The sequence below is a fragment of the Neofelis nebulosa genome, chromosome 2, assembly GCF_028018385.1.
Source record: "Neofelis nebulosa isolate mNeoNeb1 chromosome 2, mNeoNeb1.pri, whole genome shotgun sequence".
Lineage (NCBI taxonomy): Eukaryota > Metazoa > Chordata > Mammalia > Carnivora > Felidae > Neofelis > Neofelis nebulosa.
The window spans coordinates 52,330,677-52,355,142 of record NC_080783.1 but is presented as its reverse complement, the minus strand read 5'-3'; the positions used below and the strand labels follow the sequence as shown (position 1 = coordinate 52,355,142).

The 24,466-nt window shown below is 40.0% G+C and overlaps 1 protein-coding gene and 1 long non-coding RNA gene across 3 annotated transcripts in view; one reads left to right on the top strand and one right to left on the bottom strand.

Annotated features, from left to right (window-relative positions):
• Positions 1-15,197: 15,197 nt before the first annotated feature.
• LOC131501885 (uncharacterized) overlaps positions 15,198-24,466 on the bottom strand; it is a 118,983-nt gene continuing 109,714 nt past the window's right edge. For both annotated transcript variants that reach the window (XM_058712333.1, XM_058712344.1), the window contains 2 exons: positions 18,324-18,371; positions 15,198-15,592 (listed from right to left, as the gene is read on the bottom strand). In XM_058712333.1, coding sequence (XP_058568316.1) covers positions 18,357-18,371 — 15 coding nt within the window. In that variant the 3' untranslated portion in view covers positions 15,198-15,592; positions 18,324-18,356. The remainder of the gene's footprint in view (positions 15,593-18,323; positions 18,372-24,466) is intronic.
• On the top strand, positions 17,248-20,357 carry LOC131501892 (uncharacterized). The gene is made up of 3 exons (XR_009256918.1): positions 17,248-17,297; positions 19,479-19,577; positions 19,688-20,357. It is a non-coding gene; the product is annotated as an uncharacterized LOC131501892 (long non-coding RNA).

The following is a 24,466-nucleotide window of genomic DNA, read 5'->3' as shown; positions in this document are numbered from 1 at the left end:
TAATAAATATATACATCATTTAAAATAGCAACTAATTTTACTAATCTGCTAAATTCCTAATTCGGCTTCTCTGTGTATCCACGAACATTTTTGTCTCGTGTAATGGGGCTTGGGGAAGGAAACAGAAGCAAATGATCAGGACCTCACCTAACTTCCTAATATTGTCTCTAGTGCCTCTGGTATTCTTCTTTAAGTCTGTATATAAGGTTGCATATGCTGATTTTAAAATTGATGATTAAAAAATAAAAGACACTGTGTGTTCCTCTTCTGACCTGTGTGCCTGAAGGCACATGTATATAAGAGAAAGAAGTCATCAGAGGCCACACATGAAGATGTATTTACCTGTTGGGTATGCCAACTATGAAACTGCTGTTATCTGTGACTGCTGGCAAATTAAGGGCCATGCCTTGTACTCATTACATTGGCGTACATATCATTTTATGGTCATCCCTACATTACAGAATGGAGACCTTTCTTAAGAGAATGTAACCAAATAACCCAGCAACCATGACTCTCAGAGGCAGAAAGTGAAGCGTGCAACATTCTGGCATGATGAGACAGGTCAGAGGACTTCTACAGAGTCATCATGATGACAACACCTCAGCCTTTATGCTCTACCCTTTCACTACTAAGTCTTCAACTTTTTTTTTTTTTTTTTTAATTTACTTTTGGGACAGAGAGAGACAGAGCATGAACGGGGGAGGGGCAGAGAGAGAGGGAGACACAGAATCGGAAACAGGCTCCAGGCTCCGAGCCATCAGCCCAGAGCCTGACGCGGGGCTCGAACTCACAGACCGCGAGATCGTGACCTGGCTGAAGTCGGACGCTTAACCGACTGCGCCACCCAGGCGCCCCTCACTACTAAGTCTTAAGTCACATTTTCACTCCATAACTCTATACTCACAGCAGTTTACATTTCCAGGGATATGTAGGAAATAAAAAATTCAGGGTTCCCTGTATACCCAGAGCAGATAATATGGCTCTCAAGAAAAAGTAATTCATGTAATTTGACCCTGAGAACAGCATGGAGGTTGGTCAAAGAAGGTGAATTTAATATGATCTACCAGTCATAGCATATCCAATCCCTTCTGAGATGATTTTCATTTCCAGTCTGTAAAACCCTGCAGGGGAATTTGTTGCATAAGTGTACAATGTTATACCTCTTTTAGTTTTATTAAGACTATCCCCTTCAGGCACCAAGGAAGACACATTAATTCTCAAATTCTAGGATAGAATGAACAAGCATATTTCAATCTGTTGTTATCCTTCATTATTTCAGAGACTTCAACAGTCTCATTTTAAGTTCATATTTTTGTTCTAAATAGTCCCTCTGAAAGTCCCCTACTCCACTGAGAGTTGAGTTAGCCCCTCTTTGGCTCCTCCTTGGCTCTGTGTCAACCCAAAGCACTACGCTATTGACCACTGAATCAGTCACATCAGTTCAATGTATGCAAAACATGAAGTACATTGAACTTAGCTTTACTCAAAAGTACTCAGGGCACCTGGGTGGCTCAGTTGGTTAAGCATTGGACCAGATCTCTGCTCAGCCCATGATGTCTGGTTTGCGAGTTCAAGCCCTGCTTCAAGCTCCATGCTGGCAGTGTGGAGCCTGCTTTCTCTCTCTCTCTCTCTCTCTCTCTCTCTCTCTCTCTCTCTGCCCCCAGACTAAAAATAAATAAATAAACTTAAAAAAAAATTTTAATGTTTATTTTTTGAGAGAGAGAGAGTGTGTGCATGTGAGTGAGTGGGAGAGGGGCAGACAGAGAGGGAGACACATAATCTGAAGCAGGCTCCAGGGTCTGAGCTGTCAACACAGATCCCAACACAGGACTCAAAACCACAGACCCTGAGATCATGACAGTGAGATCATGACCTGAGGTGAAGGACGCTTAACCAACTGAGCCACCCAGGTGCCCCTAAATAAATAAACTTTAAAAAAATGCTATAGATATTGCTAGTGAGAAGGAGGTACTAAGAGTGGAAAGAGAGGGACATAGAAGGTAAAACATGAGAAGGAGAGGGGAAGGAAGGGTGTGGAGAGCTGGGTGGGAGAAGAGCAGCATCACAGGTCTGGTGAGAGCAGCAAGCAGAGGCAGGTGTGTGGCAGAGAAAGAAAGGTGCAGGAAGTCAAAAATCAGGGAAGTGGGGAGATGAAGGACCAACCTGCATTCTTTATGGCTGTGAGCAAAAGGAGAGAAAAAACACAGACAAATATTTTCAGTCATTCTTCTCTCAAGTGCTGAGTGTAAGTTGCATAGTACTAATTTTGCACCATCTCAGGTGTGTTCAGAGGAATTTGTCACCAAATGTGTCACAAAACTTCCTGGATGAGGAGAACTATATAGTCCCTGTCATGACAGCCTTTTGCTCTGAGCTTCCACTGGAGTTTTGACAAGGACAGGTGAGGGTGTGTGTGTGTGTGTGTGTGTGTGTGTGTGTGTGTGTCACATTTTTAACTATTTCAGAGCCATATAGTGGAATAGGAACCATCAAAGTCTCCCACAAAATATCCTCCAATGATATATTGGGTGCACTGGGTGTGGACTCTAATAGCTAATATTTACTGAGCTTGACGAGCTTGGTACTATGCAACCCTTTCACAGCGATGATCTTATTCAATCTTCAGACCCTAAGGAAGATATAAATGTTTACAGACCTCCATCCTATAGACCAGGAAACTGAGGCTTAGAGATGTGAAGTCACATTTCCTAGCTAGTGAGTTCTGGAGCCAGATTTTTGTATCATTTGCATCAAAATGCAGACTCCATAAAGAGTATGTATTTGACTGATTTCTCTCTAGGTCCTGGAACAGCCTCAAGATGTATGGTTAACAAATGTCTGATGATTTTGTAACCTAACTGGCCATCTGTTCATTGTTAGAAAGTGGTTTGTATTCTTTTTAATTATGCAGTGACTATGTCTACTGATACATTAACGTCTTAATAAAACCAGTGGATTTCCTGACCCTTGTTAAGCAGAATTTGCACTGTCTTTTAGAAGTCATTGGACAATCAAAGAAGTAGTGTCATCTGTAACAAGGGCCTCTGTCTAAAGGGCCAATTGAAACCCATACATACAGGCCTAGTTTATTGAATCCTTCCTTTTAATAACATCTCTAATGGCATCATCTAAGGACAATTGAAAACTCCATTCTTCATTGTAGGACTGTCCTTTTTCTCACTCTGGTTCATGCAGTCCGACTGGGCATAGTGCTCCCATTGAATTCAAGAGAGCTTAATGCTTAGATTATTCCAAAGAGTGCAGAGAAAGATTATGAGCTGAATATGATTCAATAAGCAGGAAGTGTTTGAATCTGAATTGGAAAAGCCTGCCATATTCTCTCACACTCAAACCTATGCATAGCACTTACACACTGAAAAAAATCCTGTGGATGTTTTAAATCTATCATGGTAATAGTGTGTTCAATCGTTGCAAAGGAAAAAGAGAGAGGGAATTTTTTAAATCCCTAAATGTTTGGCCTTCACAAATGACTTAGGGTACAGTGCTACTATGAGGGCACTAGACAAATAGTCTAATAGGCGAGCCATAGACAGACAAATACTGCATGGTACCACTCATTTGTGGAATTTCTAAAAAGCCAAACTCATGGCAACAGAGAGTAAAAACTGGTTGCTGGAGCTGCGTGGAGTGAAGGCCAGGAGTGGAGAAAATAAGGAGAGTTTGGGAAAAGAGTATGAACTTTCAGCTATAAGATGTATAAGGTCTGAGGAGCTAATGTAAAACATAGTGACACCACTTGATAACATGTATTGCATAATTAAAATTTTCTAAGAACTTAAATGTTCTCACACACAAAAAGATAAGTATGTGAGGTGATAGATGTGTGAATTAATGAGATGGGAGAATCCTTTCACAATGTATATGTGTATCAAATCACCACAATATATGCTTAAATTTCTTACATTTTACTTTTTTTTAAGTTTATTTATTCTGAAAGATAGAGTACATGCACTCATGAGCAGGGAAGAGGGAGAGAGAGAAAGAGAGAGAGAGAGAGAAAGAGAGAGAATCCCAAGCAGGCTGTGCACTGTCAGCACAGAGCCTGATAGGAGCTTGAACCCACAAACTGTGAGATCATGACCTGGGCCAAAATCAAAAGTGGGACACTTAACCAGCTGAGCCACCCAGGCAACCTCCCCCCCTTTTTTAAAGTTTACTTTGGGAGAGAGAGAGATTACATTTTACTTTTTTTTTTTAATGTTTATGTATTTTTGAGAGAGAGAGAGAGAGAGACAGACAGACAGAATCCAAGGCAGGCTCCAGGCTCTGAGCTGTTAGCACAGAGCCCTATGTGGGGCTGGAACTCACCTGTAAGATCATGACCTGAGCTGAAGTCAGACGCTTAACCAGCTGAGCCACCCAGGCAACACACATTTTACTTTTCAATTAAACTTCAATAAATCTAGGGGCGGGGGTGGGGGGTGGGGGGTGGGGAAGCACTACTATGTTGTTGAAGTCAGACTCTTCAGATCTGAACTTTTTCCTTTGGTCTGAAAAACAGCATGATTTAATGGTGAAAACACTGGATTGAGCAATGGTGGGTTAGCGCGTTAATCCCCACAAAGTGGATCATCAGGCCACCTTTCCTCTCGGTTCATTTGCAGTACCAAGGGACTCATTCATTCACTCAATACGAATTTGTTAAACGCTATGAACTAAACTCTGTGCTATATGTTGGGATATCAAGACTTTAAGAGATAGTCATTGCCATCTAGAAGGATATAGTTTAGTCAGGGGAAAAAAGTAATCATAAATCTGTAATTCTGAGTGGTGAGTGCAGTGACAGAAACATACAGCATGCCCTGTGGCAACACTAGGAAAGAAATCTAGCCTAGGCATTGGTGGGCGAGAATGTCCCAGTAGAGCACTCTAGAGGAGATAAGTGAGAACAAACACAAGCCCTAGAAGACTGAGAACAAGTTATCTAGATAAAGGAGTGGGGGAGAAAGAAAGGGTAAGGGTATTTCAGGAGGAACAATGTACAGAGCCTAGTAATGAGAAGACAATGTGTACATGCAGAACTGGAAGGAGCACATAATGGCTAGAGCTTGTGGGTGTACAAACTGTGAGTGTGTGGGTTTGTGTGTGTGCATGTGGGCTGGCAGGTGAGGGTGGAGTGGATCAAGGGAAGTGGGGAGAGATGAATTGCAGAACTAGTTAGCAACCAGAGGGTGAAGAAACTTGAACATGAATATCCAGACCCAACAGCAATGGGGAACTAGGAGAAAGTTTTAAGGAAGGGGCTGGCATAATTACATGAATACTTATAAAGAGCATTCTGGAGACAGTGTGGAGAATAATTTGTGGGAAGCAAACCCCTGAGGCAAGCAGGTTTGACAGGAGGCTGTTATACCGATCTAAGCCTGTGGTTCTCAAATTCAAGTGCACAATAGAATCGCCTCAAAATTGTGGGGCTCCAGCCCCAGAGTTTCTGAATGAGGAAGTCTTGAGTGTGACTTGAGAATGTTCATTTCTAACAAGCCATCAAGTGATGCTGATACTGCTCGTCTGAGGAGCACACTCTGAGAACCACTGTTTGAGGCGATATTCATTTCTAATTGTAAAATTCTGGCGTTCTTCCTTATTAAAAAGCAGTTTTTCTTTAATGAATATAGATTTTTGTGAAACACACTCATTGTATTCAAAAGCATTTTTCATGAGATGAGTATGGACCTACAGATAAATCAGATTCATCATCATTGTCCTTGACCATTCTTATTTGTTTCCATTTTGTTTCCTCTATTTTCTCAAGTTGAATTTTATTTGATACACTGCAGGAAAGTCCCATGGTGCATCCAGTAATTTGCAACAGGATTAAAATGCTGAAATGCCACTGCAGCTGAGTAAATCCTTTGTCTGCCTGAAATACAATAGACCGATTGAAGGCTGTAATATTTGGGCTCATTTTTAAAAAGAAATGAAACCTTGTAGAGAAAAAAAAAGTCTTATCTGCTGTCTGTGGTTTAAAAAACCCATTCCTCCTATTTTAAAACCAGCGGAAAGAAAAGTTATAACTGCAAACTGCATACAAACCCATAATCACAAATTCCTTTCCTTATCAAGTATCTAGGAAAAAACACTATATCAAAGAAAAACAATGCCTCTTCAGGGAGAAAAAAAAGAACACTGTTACTCTAGAACAAGGCCTGCATGTCCCTATGTCTCAGTATAATTGAAACAAAAAATTCTGTGTTTAAGTTTTTCATCTAAAGGACAATGAATTTGTAAAGCCACCAGGATGCTCCTACCTAATGGTAGACTATTCACCCCGCAGAAATAGTTTAGCTGCACACCGAGTGTATTAGTGCTGAAACATTGACCCATCTCATAAGAAAGATAGGGTGAGAACAGTCTACATGTAATGATTTACCGACACCATGTAATGATTTGCTGACACCATTCTATGTGAATTCATTTTCTTCAATGTAATAGCCGAGGTGCAACATCACTAATTCTTCTATTTCTTGGTATTGGCTGTTTTCTTTTTTCTCCCAGAAAGCCTTGCCTCGTTATGTTTGTCCAGAGTGTCTCACAGTTAATATCACAGTTCTGTCGAAAATGCAAGGATGCTTCCATATTACTGAAAAATGTTAATCACCTGAATCGTAACAGAAGGCTAAGCACAGCCAGAATAACCAATGAAAGGGACTAATGAAGCTGATTCTATCAATCCAGGCATTCTCTCTCTGCTAAGTAACTCTGTTGGTGAACTCACAAATGGTTTCACTAGAAAGGATTACAGCATCCCAAGCAGTAGGCCATCATTATAATTACAGGTGTGGCGCAGACTGCAGGAGCGGATGAGCTCATAAGGAACAAAGATTTGCTCTGCTGGAGAGTTTATCTTCACGAAAGAACAAAGAACAGCAGCATAAGTGAGTTGCCATGTAAACAAATTGAGCAATCGCTGACAGACAACAGAGCGTGTGTTCCTCGGCCAATATATACACCTCTCTGTTACAGTGGACCTTTCTCCACCACCTCCGTCCTTTCCCTGGTGGAGGTGAGTTTTGCTTCTCTGGACTCTCTTGACCTCCAGTCAGTGGGCAGGGGCTGACTAGGTAATGGTGATGACTCTTTGTTCCCCTTGTCTTTCACCACCTGCCCCCACCCCACTCTATTTTGCAACTACCACAAAAGGACAACGCAGACATGACCTTGAATGAGAATGTTAAGGGCTTCATTTCTGTATCCACTGGGAGGTCGGGAAACCAAACTTTTCTTTAGGGATTGGATACTAAAGTGGTAGGCACAGATTTTATTTGTCTTTACAAAGTCCTCTCTTGGTCTGACAGTGAATTAGGTTGAATTTTAGGCTAATTGGAGCAACATGCTTTAGCTCTTGACTTTCAGATTTATATGAAGGCAATTTTCAGGGCTAGCAGCCAAGTCTCCACTGGCAAAGGGAATCAGGAGAGTACTGCAGTCACGCAAATGAAAAAAAAAAAAAAAGAAGAAGAAGAAGAAGAGCTACCTCAAGATCCCATTTGTTTGATTTAGGTAGAGTAGTTTTATGCTCTTTCCCTATTTTCTGTTTGGCTCCTCTCTCAAAGGCTGATGGGCTGGAGGTAAAGAACAATGTTGAGAGCCCTCAGGGATTAGGGTTTCAGTATGGCCTTCCAGAAGATTATGAAGTAGATTAGAAGCTTTTTCAGGCAAGCAAGGATTTCACCTGGTATTTATAAACTGACAAAGGGCAAGTTTGCAGGGAGAAAAATCTATAAACTTTGAAAGAATGACATTTTCGTAAGATTCTTTCATCTTTCCCCGAGTATTTTTATTGTATGTGAATCAAAGTCTTAAACAACTTCATGTCAGAAATTTGGCTTTGGGGATGGAGCTTCCTAACCTGGAGGGTGACAGCTGATAAAAGGATAGGGTTGGGGGTCAGGGGATGTCATTTCCTAAAGTAAAGAAGAACTTAAGAAAATAATGAGCAGCTGTGCCTCAGGAAGCCCTTGGAAGGGGTGGGGAAGACACTGAAAAATATGCCTAGAACAGATGATAGTCTCTTTCTATGTCTTTAATGGCTAAAACTGCATCCCCTCTACTACTTGCAGACATTGGTTTGGAAACTTGAGAGTCTGAGGGCAGGCAGAGGAGAAAGTTCAGTGCGTACCGAGTGTGGCTGATTAAAGGGGAACGCAGCAGAGCACGGCCTTGCCATTGTAAGGAGAAGAATCACAGCATTATCCCCTCCAGCCAGAGGGACAAAGGCGAATTCGAAAGCTAAGCCTCTTGAAAGCTATTAAACATTAGAGCCGCTGACCAGGCAAGTTCCCTTCAATAGTGACCTCTGTCGTTTCCCAGCACTAGCCGCCTGGCTTCCTGGTCCCTGCATGCCGGGGGTCGTGCAGAAAAGGGTCTGAAGCCGCAGGGCTCAGGCTGGAAACCCAGGGTCTGCAAAGCCAGGTCTGACGTACGACTATGTCACATGAGGCGGCCTTCCTGGCAACCGCGCGACCCGTGTCGCGTCTCCTGGCACTGGCTTCTGTTTCCCGGCTCCCCGACCGCGTGGGAGGAAAGGACATTGACAGGCCCCGGCACTTTGAAACCTTTATCCTTCCTAGTTGTTCACTTGACTCCCAAGTTTCTGGGGGAGTAGGAGGCACCGTGCGGGCTTGCCTGCAGGGGCGCCACCCCGGAGCCGAGAGGCGCAGGTGCCCCTGCAGGGGATCCACAAGCCTTCTCTGGGTGTCTCCCGAGGAGGAGTAATGACTCGGCGGGTCCTGTGGCAGACGGAGTTGTGATGCAGGGTAGGAAATCACATGGGCAGTCTGGCGTTCAGATATGTCAGCGAATGGTTCATCAAAATGTTCTACAAGAAGGCATGCCTGAGTGGGACTTTTGCCAGGCAAACATTAATTGGAAATGAATGAACGGTAATTAACAGGAAGTGTTTCTGAAAGGGTTATGATGATATTGCCCAACCTAAGGGTCGCCTTTAATTTAACCACTACCACTCAAGGCCATAGTGAAGGCGATTTCACATGCTGTATCTATTTCAAGTGCTTTGTTGAAAGAAAGCAATAAAAGGCCAAGATAGGTGAGAATCGTGTAGTTTTTCCAGAGAAGTGCATCCTCACAAGTATGGATTTAGGAGAACAGCCATTTGAGAGTTGAAGGCCTAGCATTTTCCTTGATCTCTAGTTAAGTGTAATCTACTGTTTAGCATCAGGGTTAAGGGAAGAGTTAATTCACAGTGCTATTAAGATCCCACCCACTTCTGAGATTCCCTTGAGGCCAAGGATTAATTTGTACCTTTCATAAGGAGTTATTTATTATCACTTTTAATCTTATTTTTCCCTTTGCATCTTTGTACTTCCTCTTTGCTGGCCTCAACTCCTTAGCATTTCACATCCAAGGTGAGAGTAAAATAACTGTTGTAGAAGTTAAAAAAACTTCTGAAGTTACAGCACTTCTAAACAACACAATGGTCGTGCCTTATCTACCATAACTAAGGAGCACTTACTATGTGCTCATTAAACACAGCACCATAAACATAAAATGAAATCCCCCTATCAGTGCCTTTAGTTACTGCTTAATGGTTAATGTGCCAAGCATTCTCTCCTTTCTTACAACTGTGAGGTTGGGTGCTATTACTATCTCACTTTAGAGTTGAGGAAAAGGAGGCAAGAAGAATTAAGGCCATAGATAATAAGGGATGGGAAGGGACTGAAAATTTGGATCTAGCCAGATCTATGTATTTGAGTGTTAGGACTTAAGAAAATGTCCCTTCCAAAGGGTTTAATAGGTGACAACCTTGTTAGTTTTCTTCTCAAACTCATCTCCTTTTTCTTTTTATCTCTTTCTCCTAATAAAAAAAGCTTAGATTTACCAGGACATATTTTTTACTTTTCTTAATTTTTTTTTAATGTTTACTTATTTATTTATTTTGAGAGAGAGAGAGAGAGAAAAAGCACAATTTAAGCGTCTGGCTTTGGCTCAGGTCATGGTCTCATGGTTCATGAATTCGAGCCCCACATCAGGCTCTGTGCTGACAGCTCAGAGCCTGGAGCCTGCTACCAAGATATATTTTAAACCAGAGTTAGTCTTATTCTTCCAATTATACCTAATACTACCATCAGATTATGAATAATTTTATTGCACCTTTCCGTGTGGCATAAAGAATGTTATAATTATGCTATTTATACAATCATGTTGTTCAAGATACTGGATCTCCTACCTAAGGGAGTAGTCACATGTGACACTAAACTTTTGGAGGAAACAACTATACCACACTTGGAGAATGAGTCACAATCTAATGGAGAAGGGCAAGAATGAAAGCGTTTTTATGTTGCCTTCATAACTAATGCCTCTCCTGACACTTCAAATGAAGCCCACCCAGAAGGAGGAAGAAGAGAAGCCTCTTAGAAATGGACCATATGCTCTATGTCTGTAAAAGATACATCATGACACCTTTTCATGTGGCTATCTCATTGACCTCTAAGCTGGTTAGCAGAGGGAGAAGATATAAATGTCTGTATTCAGAGGATGAGATAATTAAGAACTAATAGAGTTAAATAACTAGTCTTAAGTTCTAGGAGAAGGCAAAAAACAGAATGTCATTTTCCATACTCTAAGACTTCCCCTCTATCAGTAGTTTCTAGGCAGCAACATAAAAATACCTTCCTACCTGGTTTTTTGAAACCAGTAGGTTTTCTTACCCCTCTAGATACAGTGAAGTTTTTGTGCTCAAAACCAAAGTCTCTTAGTTCAAACAGACAATTAGAAGGTGGTTGCAGGCATCCTATTTCTTCAAGGCATCAAACAGGCCTCTTGTATTAAAAACTGCTCTATACAAATATTAAATAATTGGAATTTTGAGGGGAAAAACCAAATATCTTGGTTTTTGTTTTTACAGCTCCTTTTATATTTCAACCTGGAGGAAGATAGTAATATTTCTCAAATAATAAATTCCTTAAAAAGAAATCTTCAATGTTGCATCTGTGATGGTCTTTAATAATAACAGGCATAGGGGGTTGAGAGCAAGAGGCCTTAAGGTGCATACCTAACCAGACCTGAGGCCTTCACTGCTGCCTGATCCCATAGGGTCTGCTCTGTTTTATTGGCTTCTCATTGGTTGGTCATCACATGTTTTGCCACCATAGTGAAATTTCACCTTATTACAAATAATAGTGCTAACTAAGACAAGAATTTTCTTTCTATTATCAGTTTGCCCTGAGTTCTTAATAAAAACAAAACAAAACAAAAACCACTGTCGGGGTGCCTGGGTGGCTCAGTCAGTTTAGTGTCCAGCTCTTGATTTTGGCCCAGATCAAGATGTCATGGTTCATGGAATCAAGCCCCACATCAGGCTCTGCACTGACAGTATGGAGCCTTCTTGGGATTCTCTCTCCCTCTCTGTCTCTGCCCCTCCCCCACTCGCACTCACTGGCTCTCTTGCTCACTCTCTCAAATTAAAAAAAAAAAAAACACACTATATATTCAGCCAACTACATATTCTCTCCTATACTAGTTCAATCTAGCTCAATTTTTGGATATGACATTCCCAACTAACATTTAAGGACTTTGGGGGTGGGGAGAAGAATTGTCCTGAAATAAGGGGGAATAAGGATGGGCTAGTACTTAGGAAACAGAAAGGACCGGGGTGTTCATCAGCTTCGGAGCAGATAACTAATTAGAATGATTTGGCAGGTCTATAACATGCCACAGCTAGCTGTGTGTGTGTGTGTGTGTGTGTGTGTGTGTGTGTGTGCACATGCCATATGGCCTATCAATTCTTTAGCACGAAGGCTATAGGTACTGGTACATTGGTAAAGGCAGTGTGTTTAGTACAATATAGGTTTTTTTTTTTTTAATAATTTTTATGTTTATTTTTGATGGAGAGAGAGAGAGAGAAAGAGCACGAGAAGGGGAGGGGCAGAGAAAGAGGGAGAAACAAAAAACAAAGCAGGCTCCAGGATCTGGGCTGTCAGCACAGAGCCTGACATGGGGTTCAAATCCACAAGGCATGAAATCATGACCTGAGCTGAAGTAGGACACTTAACTGACTGAGCCACCAGGTGCCCCCGTATAATATAGGTTATTAATAAAAGTTAGGAATCCCAACTTAGATTTTTTTTAAATAAAGTTGTTTTTTTTTCCCCCAGGTAGTCAACTAAAGATTTATTCTTTCCCCCACTTCAAAGGAAGGACCATCAAAAAAATGCTCCAGTCTTCTCTTACCTTCCCAAAGAAAACTTTTAAGAATAATGGTCCTTTGTTTCCTAGTTCTCTCTGACTTTAGGGAAGCGCTTATCTATTTTAATTTTGTAATTTAAAAATGTTTTACTTTAGTATCCACTGTATACCAAACAATGTATAATTAGATTATGGAAACAGAGAAAAATGTCCCCTGAATGCAGAAAGTTACCATCTCAGTATTGGAAAAGGTAGTTTGTTTCTAATATTCTTGATCATATTTAAAATTTAATCTTAAGTGTTATAAATATTAGAGTTAAATCTTTTGTTATCTTGGACATATTTTATAGTTTTCTAGAAAACTATAGTGAGGATAAAGTGAGGGATATGTGAGGTCTGAGGAATTCAGTGCTCCCATTTCTTATTTTGTCAGTAGACAAATATAGTGTTTGTATAATTCTCTTTTCTTAGTTATTAGGTATTAATTAGTTTTTCCTGGGCTATGAACAAAAGTAAATGTGACTTTTTGTGAAACTCACTGTTTTAATACCTGTGGTTTTTAACGAATTGGCTCCAAAAGTAAACACAAGAAGCTGAAGTACTCTCCCAGAACGTGGAAACAGTGAAGATTAAATGCCCAGGAATGAGGTTTTGAAACCTGTAACAAGCATCCAATATTTCATTGAGCTCTTCTGGACCTCAGTTACTCCTGTCAGCTATGAAACCAGTGTTCAGAACCCCAAGAACGACGTAGCTCCCATTCTCAACTGAACCATACCATCAGAGTTTAGGAAGCAACTGGAGTGTTTCTCAGCACATACACCTGGAGGCTTTTCTCAGTCACCTTGAGAGATCTGAGTAAAGAGAATTTGTTGATTTATGTGTAAATCATGATTTCCTAGAAAACATGGTTAATTTCAGGTTCTGTTAGGATGTCTGGACAGCAGCTGAGTGGGCTTAGCAGGAGAAGTGGTAAGGTGACTGGGACACATGGTGAAATTCCCTAATATAACTGGAGAGTTTTATTTTATTTTATTTTATTTTATTTTATTTTATTTTATTTTTTATTCTATTCTATTCTATAAGTTTATTTACTTGTTTTGAGAGAGACAGAGACAGCACAAGTGGGGGAGGGCCAGAGAGAGAGGAGACAGAGAATCCTAAGCAGGCTCTGTGCTGCCAGCACGGAGCCTGATGCAGGACTCAAACCCGTGAACTGTGAGATCATAACCTGAGCAGAAACCAAGAGTGGGACACTTAAGTGACTGAGCCACCACGCACCCCTCTAGTATAACTGGATATTTTAGACAGGTAAGGAAACTACCAAGAGGTTCCCTGTTGATGTGTTGATACAAGTACGCATTTAGTGTGTGTCTTCACTTGATTTAAATTAATCTTCACCACTCCAGCTAGGATCTTTAATTTTTAGAACTATCTTTCAAAAGCAAAGGAGAGATCTAAGTACTGCCACTTATTTCTAGAAACCACCAGGAAAACAACATTTCCAGTTTTATGTTGTATATTCACTTCAGTTTGCTCATTGTATTTCATCACTGAATTTGTCATGGAATGACTTCTGAATCCACATCTGAGCATTGGGATTATATTAAAGTTTATGGATATTTTTCCTTTCCCCCCAAAAAATTTAAGGCAGCTTATAAAGTAAAGTTTTTCTACTTCAAGGCTGTGTCCCAAATGCAAGAAGTCTTTAGATTTATTTAAAAACTTTTTTTTAATGTTTATTTTTGAGAGAGAGACAGAGACAGAGTGTGAGGAGCAGAGGGGCAGAGAGAGAAGGAGACACAGAATGTGAAGCAGGCACCAGGCTCTGAGCTGTCAGCACAGAGCCCAGTGTGGGTCTTGAACTCACGAACCGCAAAATCATGGCCTGAGCCGAAGTCAGACGCTTAACTGACTGAGCCACCCAGGTGTCCCTAAATTTATTTTTAAATAATGATGCAGAACATGTGAGATAACCTGAAGTGACAGATAAGCAGCAAAACTAAATTTTACTTTCTATGCTGATTTTGCACTAGTATTATCATCATAGGTAATAATCAGGAGTGTGCCACCTGAAACTGGGCAGAGCTACTGGGCTAGCCAAAGTCAGTACAACACACCCAGGGGTGTTGTCACAACGCCCTGGATTTCACCACCCCTGGGTGTTCACAGAGAAGGGATGACACTCAAAGGTATGCAGCCAAACAGTAATTGTTAGAGGTCATCTTCTGCTGGGAAATAAGATAATTAAATAATTGTTTTCAAGCTACCACTTATGGATACTAAGGCCTCTCTCTGGAAAATAATAACCCTTCAAGTGGACCAAGCTCATACTTTATAGCATAGGACTTTTTAGGATTCTGCAGTGTTTAGCTTTTGAGATTGCAGTTTGGATACATATCAAAGAAGCATAGCCAATTTGGCATTGCTCAGAGCCTGACCAGCCAACCAGGACCCCTTCAGAAGGTGATTTTCCAGTCTGAATTTTTCAGGGCCTTGGTATCCCCCCTCCTATTTCCTTCTCCATTATGTTGATTGCATTCATGGCTTATTAGTGGTGCCAGCAGAAATGTTGGCTGAAAAAGTCAGGAAAAGCACAATCAGTCCAAACTGAAGGCCACTAGGCATATAGATGAAAGATTTGGGGAAAAAGGAATTATGGTTTTAAATGAGTTTTTAAAATGTTTTCAGATTTTATTAACCAATAATGTCTTTGAATCTTATTTATGAAAGAAAATAGATCTTTCTGTGTTCCTCTCAACCTAGTAATGTGCGCCAATGAATCCCATTTTTTACAACCAGGAGGCAAATATCCACCTTTCCCCGGTTTTCTTATATTACTATCTCTGATTTACACTTCTTCAAGGAAGATTTTCTCTACTTGCTGCCATCCTATTGATTCCTCAGCTTTATCGGGGGTCACCAAGTCTTAATAATTGCTAAATCCAATGAAAGCTTTCAGTCTGATCTCGCTAAGCCTCTGCTACATTTGATGCTATGACTCATTCTTTAGTTCTTGAAGCTCTCTTTTTCTATAAAATCCATAAGACTATATCCATCCAGCTACTCTTGTGTTATTCTGACCCTTCTCTTCCTAGCACCTCTTCTTGCACCCACACAAATGTTGCCATAACCCTAGATTATGTCTTCCATATGCTGCACTTCTCAGACTAGATGCTTCACCTGAGTAAAACTGCCCATTTTGATCGAACTGATACCTATTTGCTAATGACCCCCACATATATGTCCAGGCTCAGCTCTCAAGTTATAGATTTCCATATCCAGTTTCCTGTTGGTCACTGTTACCTGTATATTTTACTGGCCTCTCAAACAGAACTGACCATGTTGAACTTTGGTCTCTCCTCTTCCATTGGTCACTCTTTGAGGACTCTCTTTCCTTTAGTGTCTGCACCAAACTGCCAAATACCTAAATTAAAAATCCAGAAGTTTACTTTGTTTGTTGACTGCATGAAGGTCAAGTGTTGATTGGATATTGAAGTGTGCCTTACTCAAGGCTCTTGAATACCAGTATCTTTTGATTTATCATTGCTACATCTTTTAGTTCTTTATGATTTCTTCCCAAGTGCTATCTATTTAAGATTCCTTAACAATTATAGCTCTTAAAAACCTTTGATACTAATAGTTCTTATAAGCATTTAGTTTTCCTTCCTACATAGTTCTTTCAAGGGCTTTAAGTTATACTTTTATAGGAAGTTATACATTCTCTGCTAGCACCCTGAAAACCCCTGTTTACAAAGAAGGAAGGAAGGAAAGAAGGAAGGAAGAGAGAAGGGGGGGAGAGAGCAGAAGGGAGGAAATGAGGAAGAAAGGAAAGGAAAGGAAAGGAAAGGAAAGGAAAGGAAAGGAAAGGAAAGGAAAGGAAAGAAAGAAAGAAAGAAAGAAAGAAAGAAAGAAAGAAAGAAAGAAAGAAAGAAAGAAAAGAAAAGAAAGGGAGAGGGAAGGAGGAAAGAAGAAAAGAAATAAGGAGAAAGAAAGGAAAGAAAGAAAGGGAATACAGAAAGAAAAGGAAGAAAAGAGAAAGCTAGCTCAACACACACCTCTGGTTCATGGACATGCCAAGTTTCTTCTGGGATGATAAGCTGCCAAGCACCAAAGTACTGTAACTCATCATCCCCAGTGAATGAGAGGAAGAGGTGGTGTGGAAAGAACATCCTGTTTTCCAGAACTTCAGTGACTGAAGTGCTGTCATCTCACGTTATTTTTTTTTTCTTACTTTTGCATGTGTTTCATCTTATCCTATCCCCAAAACTACATGGTTGACATAGGTAACTAAAATCCAGCTTATGCAAAGAAACTAGAGCATAAGAAAAGCAGGGAAGTTTAAGTGAATTCCTTGTCTGACAGCCTAAGAGGTAATGGAAGCACACAAAAATGTCCTAGGTCTCACAAGCACCATCTTCTGGTTTCTGGAGACCTTTGAATGGTGCGATGCCAAACTTGCTGACTTTTCATAAGCCCTCCTACCTGAATTACTGTATTACCAGAGTCAATTTATTTCTATTTTTAGAAAGATACTTAGTTTGAGAACATCAACCAGGTGAATTCTCATTAATAACAATATTGTTATTCTATAAAAAGAAAGTTCAACTAGCAACTTGAATGCCAACTCTGTGTTAAGTATGTGGTAATTATTTTATAAATGTTCTTTTACTTAAACTACAAAATAACATTCTGAAGTAAGGTTCATTCTTCCATTTTTAATATGTGGAAACCAAGGTTCAGAGGGCATAAATAACTTTCTTAAGGTTATGCAGTTGGTAAGTACTGGAACTTAGATGAAATGTAAGTCTGTTTTTGTCTAAGCTTAAGTACTCTAAAATTCCTTTGTTCTTTTTGCTAAAATAACACTTGTTTAATTTGACTCTTAATGGGCACCTTGGACGTTTTTAGCTTAAATAAGCTATACATTCAAAGTGTTAGATGTGTTATTTCAAATTTTCAAAATGAATGATACATTTATTGCTATCAGAGTCTCAAATGCAAAAATTTGACAAATGTCAGCAATAATTAAATGTTATTATTTGATATTTAAGATAATAACAACAGTATTTTTATTCACAAGGAAGAATAAGAAGTACCTTTTGCTTTCATGGATCATAAAACCTGTTTGGGTAAGTTAGTCCCTATGTTTGTGACGACAGCTTACCAAGTTGATAGTGCTTATCTTTATGGCTCTTCAGTTGAACTTGATATTGATCTATGAAATGAAAGGATTGGAGGAGTACTAACTTCATATTGCTTGTTTACTCATGAAACATGATTTTATCAAACACATGAGGAATGGTACTTAAAGAAAAGATGACACTGATCTTTAAGATCATTTGAAAATTCTGTTTGATTTCAAATCTGCAAGATGCTTACTTCTTCAGAAACTCACTCAGAGGAAGCAAGTCTTGAATTAGAAGACAAAAATCGTTAACTAGGAACTCCAACCTGAAGGTTCCAAATTGTTTAACCATCATAATAGGGGAGAACACATTCTTAATATGAAATTGAATTTTTTTTTCTTTTTAAGGGTGGAGATGATTTTACCTTGTTTGAGAAAATGTTTGGGATTTTAGTCATTTTACTTTAATAAAAAGACCTGACTAAATACCATCTTTGCCACTTTTTCAAGTTCATCTACATATAGAAGACTATCTTCTAAAATATTAAACTGTGATTAATTATACTTTCCTGCACATTATCATCTTTAAAAACATTAGTTAGAGAGGAGAAATTAGCTTATGTCTTTTGCCACTTAGAAACAAAGCCAATATTCCACCTGTCAACTACTGGGAGAAGAAATACATAGGTAACAAAAATAATTCATTTATTCAAATTCTCTTTTTGTGAACACATAAAAAATAAAACAGACATTCTTCATTATGAGGCCATACCATAGAGTCATAACTTTCCAGAATTGTGTCAAGATATATTTCGGATTGCAAAGAGAATATCATATTGGTATAATACTTAGATTCAATCAAATAAGCAGATGAAATTTTATGGGATACATCTGATAACAAGTGGTATAATTCAAGAACAACTTTTGAGTTCACTTAAACCTAGTTGCACTATATAAAAAGACAAAGGAGGCACTGAGAACTTAGCTGGGTTTCAAACCCATAAAGCTGGCTCTCAATAGCATGAGTCACCCAGAGATAAAGGCATCCAGTGATTTACTTGAATCATTCATTGCCAGCCTGGAAAAGATTTTGGAAATTAGCAGTGTCCTCACTTTTTTTGATGGCATGGCAAAAGAAAGGCTAATTCATGAAAAGGAGAAACCCCTTTCATTTGACATTGGATTTCCTCCTAGCTCAAACACAAATGGCATTACTAACAACAAAGCAACATGCTAGGAGGCTAGATGGAGATTATGTGCCTTTAAGAATAGGCTACCATCTTTTGAGCATAACTAAAGGGTGACCTGGTAACTTTGAGACTATAAATGATCTCATTTGACAGACTATCCTTCTTGTCTAAAAAAAAAAAAAAAAAAAAAAAAAAAAAAGAACATCAATAAGACTTCACTAACTTCCCAGGCAGCTGTGCTTTGTTGAACTTGACAGTTTCCATTTTTATTCTGTGAATGATTTCTTATCCTGGTTAGAATGTATGATTCAGGTACATGCAGATTCTTTGTGGAGTTTTAGGATGATGAAGTATGCTTACAACGAGAGAGTACATTATCCACCATCTTTGTTCTTTGAAGATGTTGACAGTCTGGCTATCCTCTGGCCTAATTGAGAAACTGGGCCATGCTAAATTAACCACAAACTCATCATCATGACACTAGATGGTGTTTGCATCTCCTCCCCAGCGCTGGCACTGCCTCTTCTGAATTCAGGAAAGGGGTCAAGGCTCATGAGAATGGCAATCCATGGTTCAGCTAGGCCCATACAGGGTCCCCTCTCCAGTAGAGCAATGATACACTCTGTATGCTGGGACCTCTTCAGAGATGGAAGGAAAGAAACAGGCAATAGTTTCTTAATTCCATGAAACTGTTAATCCCAGACTTGAGGAAAGACCAGAAGGTGATAAGTTATTTTTCTCGAACTTGAATGTATACATTTATCAGGATATATCTATAACAGCTGAGCTGCAGCCATGCTTTTTGGCCTCTTTCTTTGGTTCCTATTCCGAAAGCACCAACCTGGTGTTGACAAGCTGTTCTTACCCTCTATGGCTGCTTCATGGCTGAAATGTGAATGTGTTTTACTGTGTAATTAAAAGCAACTCTTCCTTTCTGTTTTCTGGTTGCCAAACTGGGCAGCAGTTGTTATTTCTCCTCCATGTTCTTGTTCAAGGAGTTGGTTTGCAGAGAGGATGATTCCAATTCTGGCTTTGGTTTCCCTTCAACCTGAAGTGTCTCTAACTGGCACAGTCTCCTGATACTTGGACTGGAGGTAAACTCATTTTACAACTGGTTTCTGCTAGTCTGCTCATATAGTTCCTAGTTTAATAATAAACCTTTTTTTGTTGTTGCTCTTAACACAATTTGTAAATTACTTCCCAGAGCCGCCCTTACTAAATGTCTGTGACCTTATTGTCAAGAAAGTCTTGACAAGCAGAAGCTGCTGCCTGGGGGTTGGAATGTACTACTTCCTGTTCTTTCTCTCCAAGCTGAAGCATTCTATCCAAACAAAAACTGAACTTGGTGCACATGTGACCCAAAGCTAGCTTGAAATGAAACTCTCTGAAGATGAAAAACTTTACACATTAACTCCTGGTTCCACTCCATCTACTTACAGTGCCTGAGACCACAAAGAGGGCCTTGTAAAAAGAACCAAAATAAACAAAGGGATGGCTCAGGCTGTGAACTAAGACAAACAAGCAATCAACAGCCACAGATAGCATCAGATTAATTGCTGCTGATATCCGACAAAATGCAAAAAAACTACGACAATGGCATAGTACTGTTTAAGTCAACCACCCCACAGCCCTGCCAGGACACTACTCAATCTTAGGGTATCTCAATATAAGGGAAATCAGTACTTGAACCCCAACCCAACTTGCATATGACCAGAAGGAGCAGAAGAATCCTATGTCTTTACTACAAAAATATCGTGACAACAGAATGGACACTCTGTTAGAAAAGCCTGGGATCTCATCTTGATGTTTTCCTTGTAGCCATGCTCCCAGTTTTTCTATGAATAATTTACTTAAGATACAACATGAGCCCTAGCAAAAGGGGCGCATAGCCAGATATTAAACTGTGAAGGCTTCCCTCAAAATCACTGAGTGGCTTCCCTCAAAAGGGCAAATGTAAGGGAAGACACCTCACTTTTCCAAGGGGAGGTGCCACCCAGGAGAAGAAAGACATAGGGAAAAGAGGAGTTAGAAAGACCGTGACTCTGGTTCTATGAGATGATAGTAACTGCCCAGGAGATGGCTGTATGTGGGAACTCAGAAAGCTGAACCCCAGAGCTATAAATCTTTTGGTCTTTGGCCAGGCAGAGCATGAAAACCCATGACACTTGTGGAAGGGCTGCCTTTCCCCTATGAACCTCCATGGCAGGCTCTGCCCTGGCTCTAGCAGTGGTCATTGGAATAGTGGGCCTTGCCTCTGTCTTGTTCTGGGCCGGATTTTAAGGATGGAGATTTTGTGGCATGCAAAGTACTTCCCCTTACTTAAGCCTATGTTCCCCCTGGTGAGATGCCCAGCACCTAGCATTCAGAAGACATCCCAAGGCTAGTGTGCAGCATAGCAGTGCCCAGCAGGACAAGTACAATACAAACTTAATTTGTACTGCTTTACATCTGTGGGGTGGCCAAGGTTCAAAAGAGTTATACCTCACAGGCCTCACTTGCTCAGCTGGAGGAAATCTACTGGGATGACCCCATATATCACTAGGGCATGAAAGTACTTCCTTTTCCTCATCCCGAATATTTGCATCCATGGAGTTGGATACCATCTTGACCCCTGTGGTTGCTACAGAAGCTGGGGTTTGCTCTCACCTTGTATCATTTACTCCAACTCTCCAAGGCCAGGTTCCTAAGTCACTAGCATCACTGCTCTCCTTTGAGAGAGACGAAGCTAGGCAATATTCCCCTTCTCCTGACTCCACAATTTCCATAAGCATTAGGGAATCCTTGGATATATAATCAGGAAGAAATGGGAGCCTTAGATGAGGCACAGAAAAAAAACTCTTCTTGCAAGTGGAAGGCACACTGAGGTCATCAGTTATACACTGTGGTGATTGACAGAGGAGACCCTCAGCATATAGAACTATTAGTGTCCAAAGTGGGAAAGCCCTGGGTAAACCAAGAGGAACTGATCATCCAGTTGCAAAATGTATAGGGAGTCATCTCGTTTTCCATATATTCAATAAAACTTTAATTTGGAACTTGAAATTTTAATTCACAAAGAAGCTGATAAACTCATGCTTGACCAATTGTATTATAGGCTTATAGGTAGAATACATTAAATTTAAGAGAAATAAAATGTTTCCCATAAGGAGTTACATATGGATTTAGGTCTATCAATTTAGCATCATTCTCAAGTTGTACTTTACAGTGAGATTCAAGGCCTTCAACTGAATTGTTCTATTAGAATAACTGTAAAGATTATAACTACGGTTTATGTACTGCTATATGACTTGGAAAAAATTTTAGATCCACTTACTTAAAATTTACATTAATCTTGAGATGTTACTCTCAATCATATTTTGTTGATGCAGAAAGGCAAAAGGCCACCCAGCTCATAAAGGACAGAGTAGGATCTCAAATGTAGATCTGCTCAACTTCAGAGCCTGGACGTTTAAATTCTTAAGGAACATACAAACAAAGGGAATAGCATGTGTAAAAGCCCTGAGGTAGTTTAGAGAGCTTAACATTGTCAAGGAACAAACAGCTTAGTATAATGTGATGAGAAATTAAGCCACAGAGTTTTGTGGGGTCCAGAAGGCAGTGTGCCATAAGAGTCTTGTTAGAGTTTGGCCTCTAAAATAAGGGAATGAGGGGCACCTGGGTGGCTCAGTCGCTTAAGCGTCCGACTTCAGCTCAGGTCATGATCTCGCAGGTTCTTGAGTTCAAGCCCCACATCAGGCTCTGTGCTGACAGCTTAGAGCCTGGAGCCTGCTTCAGATTCTGTATCTCCCTCTCTTTCTGCCCCTCCCCCACTCAGGCTCTGTCTCTCTCTGTCTCAAAAATAAATAAACACTAAAAAAAAAAGAAATTTAAATAAGGGAATGGGATGATATTAAAGCAGACAAATAAAATTATCAGACTTGAATTTAGAAAGTTTCTTTTACTTCTTTGTGAAATATTTACCTAGGGAGATCAGTTTGGAATCTCTTGAGGTTGTTCAAACAGGCAAAGATGGTGGTTTAGGCTAGGATTGTGGCAAGTGAAGATGGAGAGAAGTGGATTGATTGGAGAGATCTTTAAAAGGCAGAATCAGTAGACTTAACTGGATTTGGGTAGTGAGGGGGAAGCAGATGTCAAGAATGACCTCAAACAAGGTTCCTGGAGGACCAGCAAGACAGCTGTTAGAATGATGATCTTTCAGAGGCATTATAACTCCACTGGGTAACTTAGTGAACTATAAATACAGCCTACTGTGTACAGTGCTAAAGTATACAATGGCCATGAGTGGAAACTGAAAAACAAAAATGTCCTCTCTACTAGTGTGTGTGTGTGTGTGTGTATTTAATTATCAGAATTTAAATATCCTGCCATCTACCAAATAATAAATTATTAAGTTTGGAGAGAAAAAAATAAAATAGCTGGGAGAACAAAAATTGCAGAAAAGTTAAAAGAGGTTTGTTATTTTCACTGAGAACATTTTCTTGCTTTGGCCAGTAGAAGTGAATTAATAAATGAATATGTTTCTATCTACATGTTTTTAATTTTGAAACTCATCCCTCTCCTTTCCCCCTATAGTAAGTTGAATCGCACTCACAAAGATTCATTTTCACCCAAACTTCAGAATTTAACCTTATTTAAAAACAAGGTCTTTGCAAATGTAATTAATTAAGGATCTCAAGATAAAATCATTGTGGACCTTAATGTGGATTTTAATCCAATGACTGGTGTCCTTAAAAGAAGAGTGGAGAATACAGAGACAAAGGAGAAGACCATATGAAGACAGAGGCAGAGATTCATTACACAGCCACAAGCCAAAGAATGCTTGTGGCCACCAGAAACTGGAATAAGCAAGAAAGGTTTCTACCCTGGAGCCTTCAAAGGGACAACGGCTGGGCTGGCACCTTGATTTTAGATGGCTAAGCCTCTAGAATCTTAAGAGAATATCTGTTATTTTAAGCCACAAAGTTTGTGGTAATTTGTTATGGCAGCCATAGGAAACTAATACACCCACTAAATAAATGTTGAACAAATGGTCTGTGGTTTGGTCCAACCTTGTTCCCTGGTTTCTGGTGGAAGCAACAGGGAGTATGTGATACACTTTTCAGTAAGATACACAGGCAGAGAGAAGACTTGAATGGGAAAATGAATTCAGACTTAGACACGATGAGTTTCAGTTGCCTGTGTCTTATCTAAGTAGAGATGTTAAAGTGTCAATTGGATATATTGTACTGTAGCACCTTGGTCTAGACAGCCTAAATATGCTGGGAGTTTTCTGTGCACAAGTGGTATGTGACCCATAGGAGTGGTTCTGATTGCCTAGGAAGTAAGTTTTGCAAAAGAGAAAGGTTCACCAGGGAGCTCTATCATTTAAACATGGGTGGGAAATGAAGAGATGCTAAAGGAGACTGGAAGGAAACAGTAGAGAAGGCAGAGAAAAGCCAAGGGAGGAGGGTGACATTTCAGCCAGGGGAGGAGACTACTTGCCTGTGTTGAGGGCTGAGATGTCAAATATGAAACAGATTGAACATGGCCATTGGCATTAGCAACACGAAGATTCCTGGTGGCCTCAGTAAGAGTGGTTTCAGCAGAGTGGGATTCATATTGGAGTAGCTTGAGAAGTATATACATATTTGAAATATTTTAATATGTTTTCTAAGAGGAAGGAAGTGAAAGTTCACAAATCTTGGCTGTGAAGGAGAGTGGGATAAGAGAATGCACGTGTGTGTGTGTGTGTGTGTGTGTGTGTGTGTGTGTGTGTGTCTCAAGATGTAAAGGACTTGGACATATTTAAATTCTGTTGAAAGGGAAATGTGAGAGGGAGAAATGTTTGAAGGGAATTAGTTTCACGAAACAGTAGTAGGGAGAGAGATGAAATAATCAATAGTGCAAAGTTGCACAGAAGGTGATTGGAAGTGGATTCTCAGGACACACGGAGGAAGGTGGCCTTAGATAGGAGGAGGGACGTTTCCTCCACCGTGACTGCAGG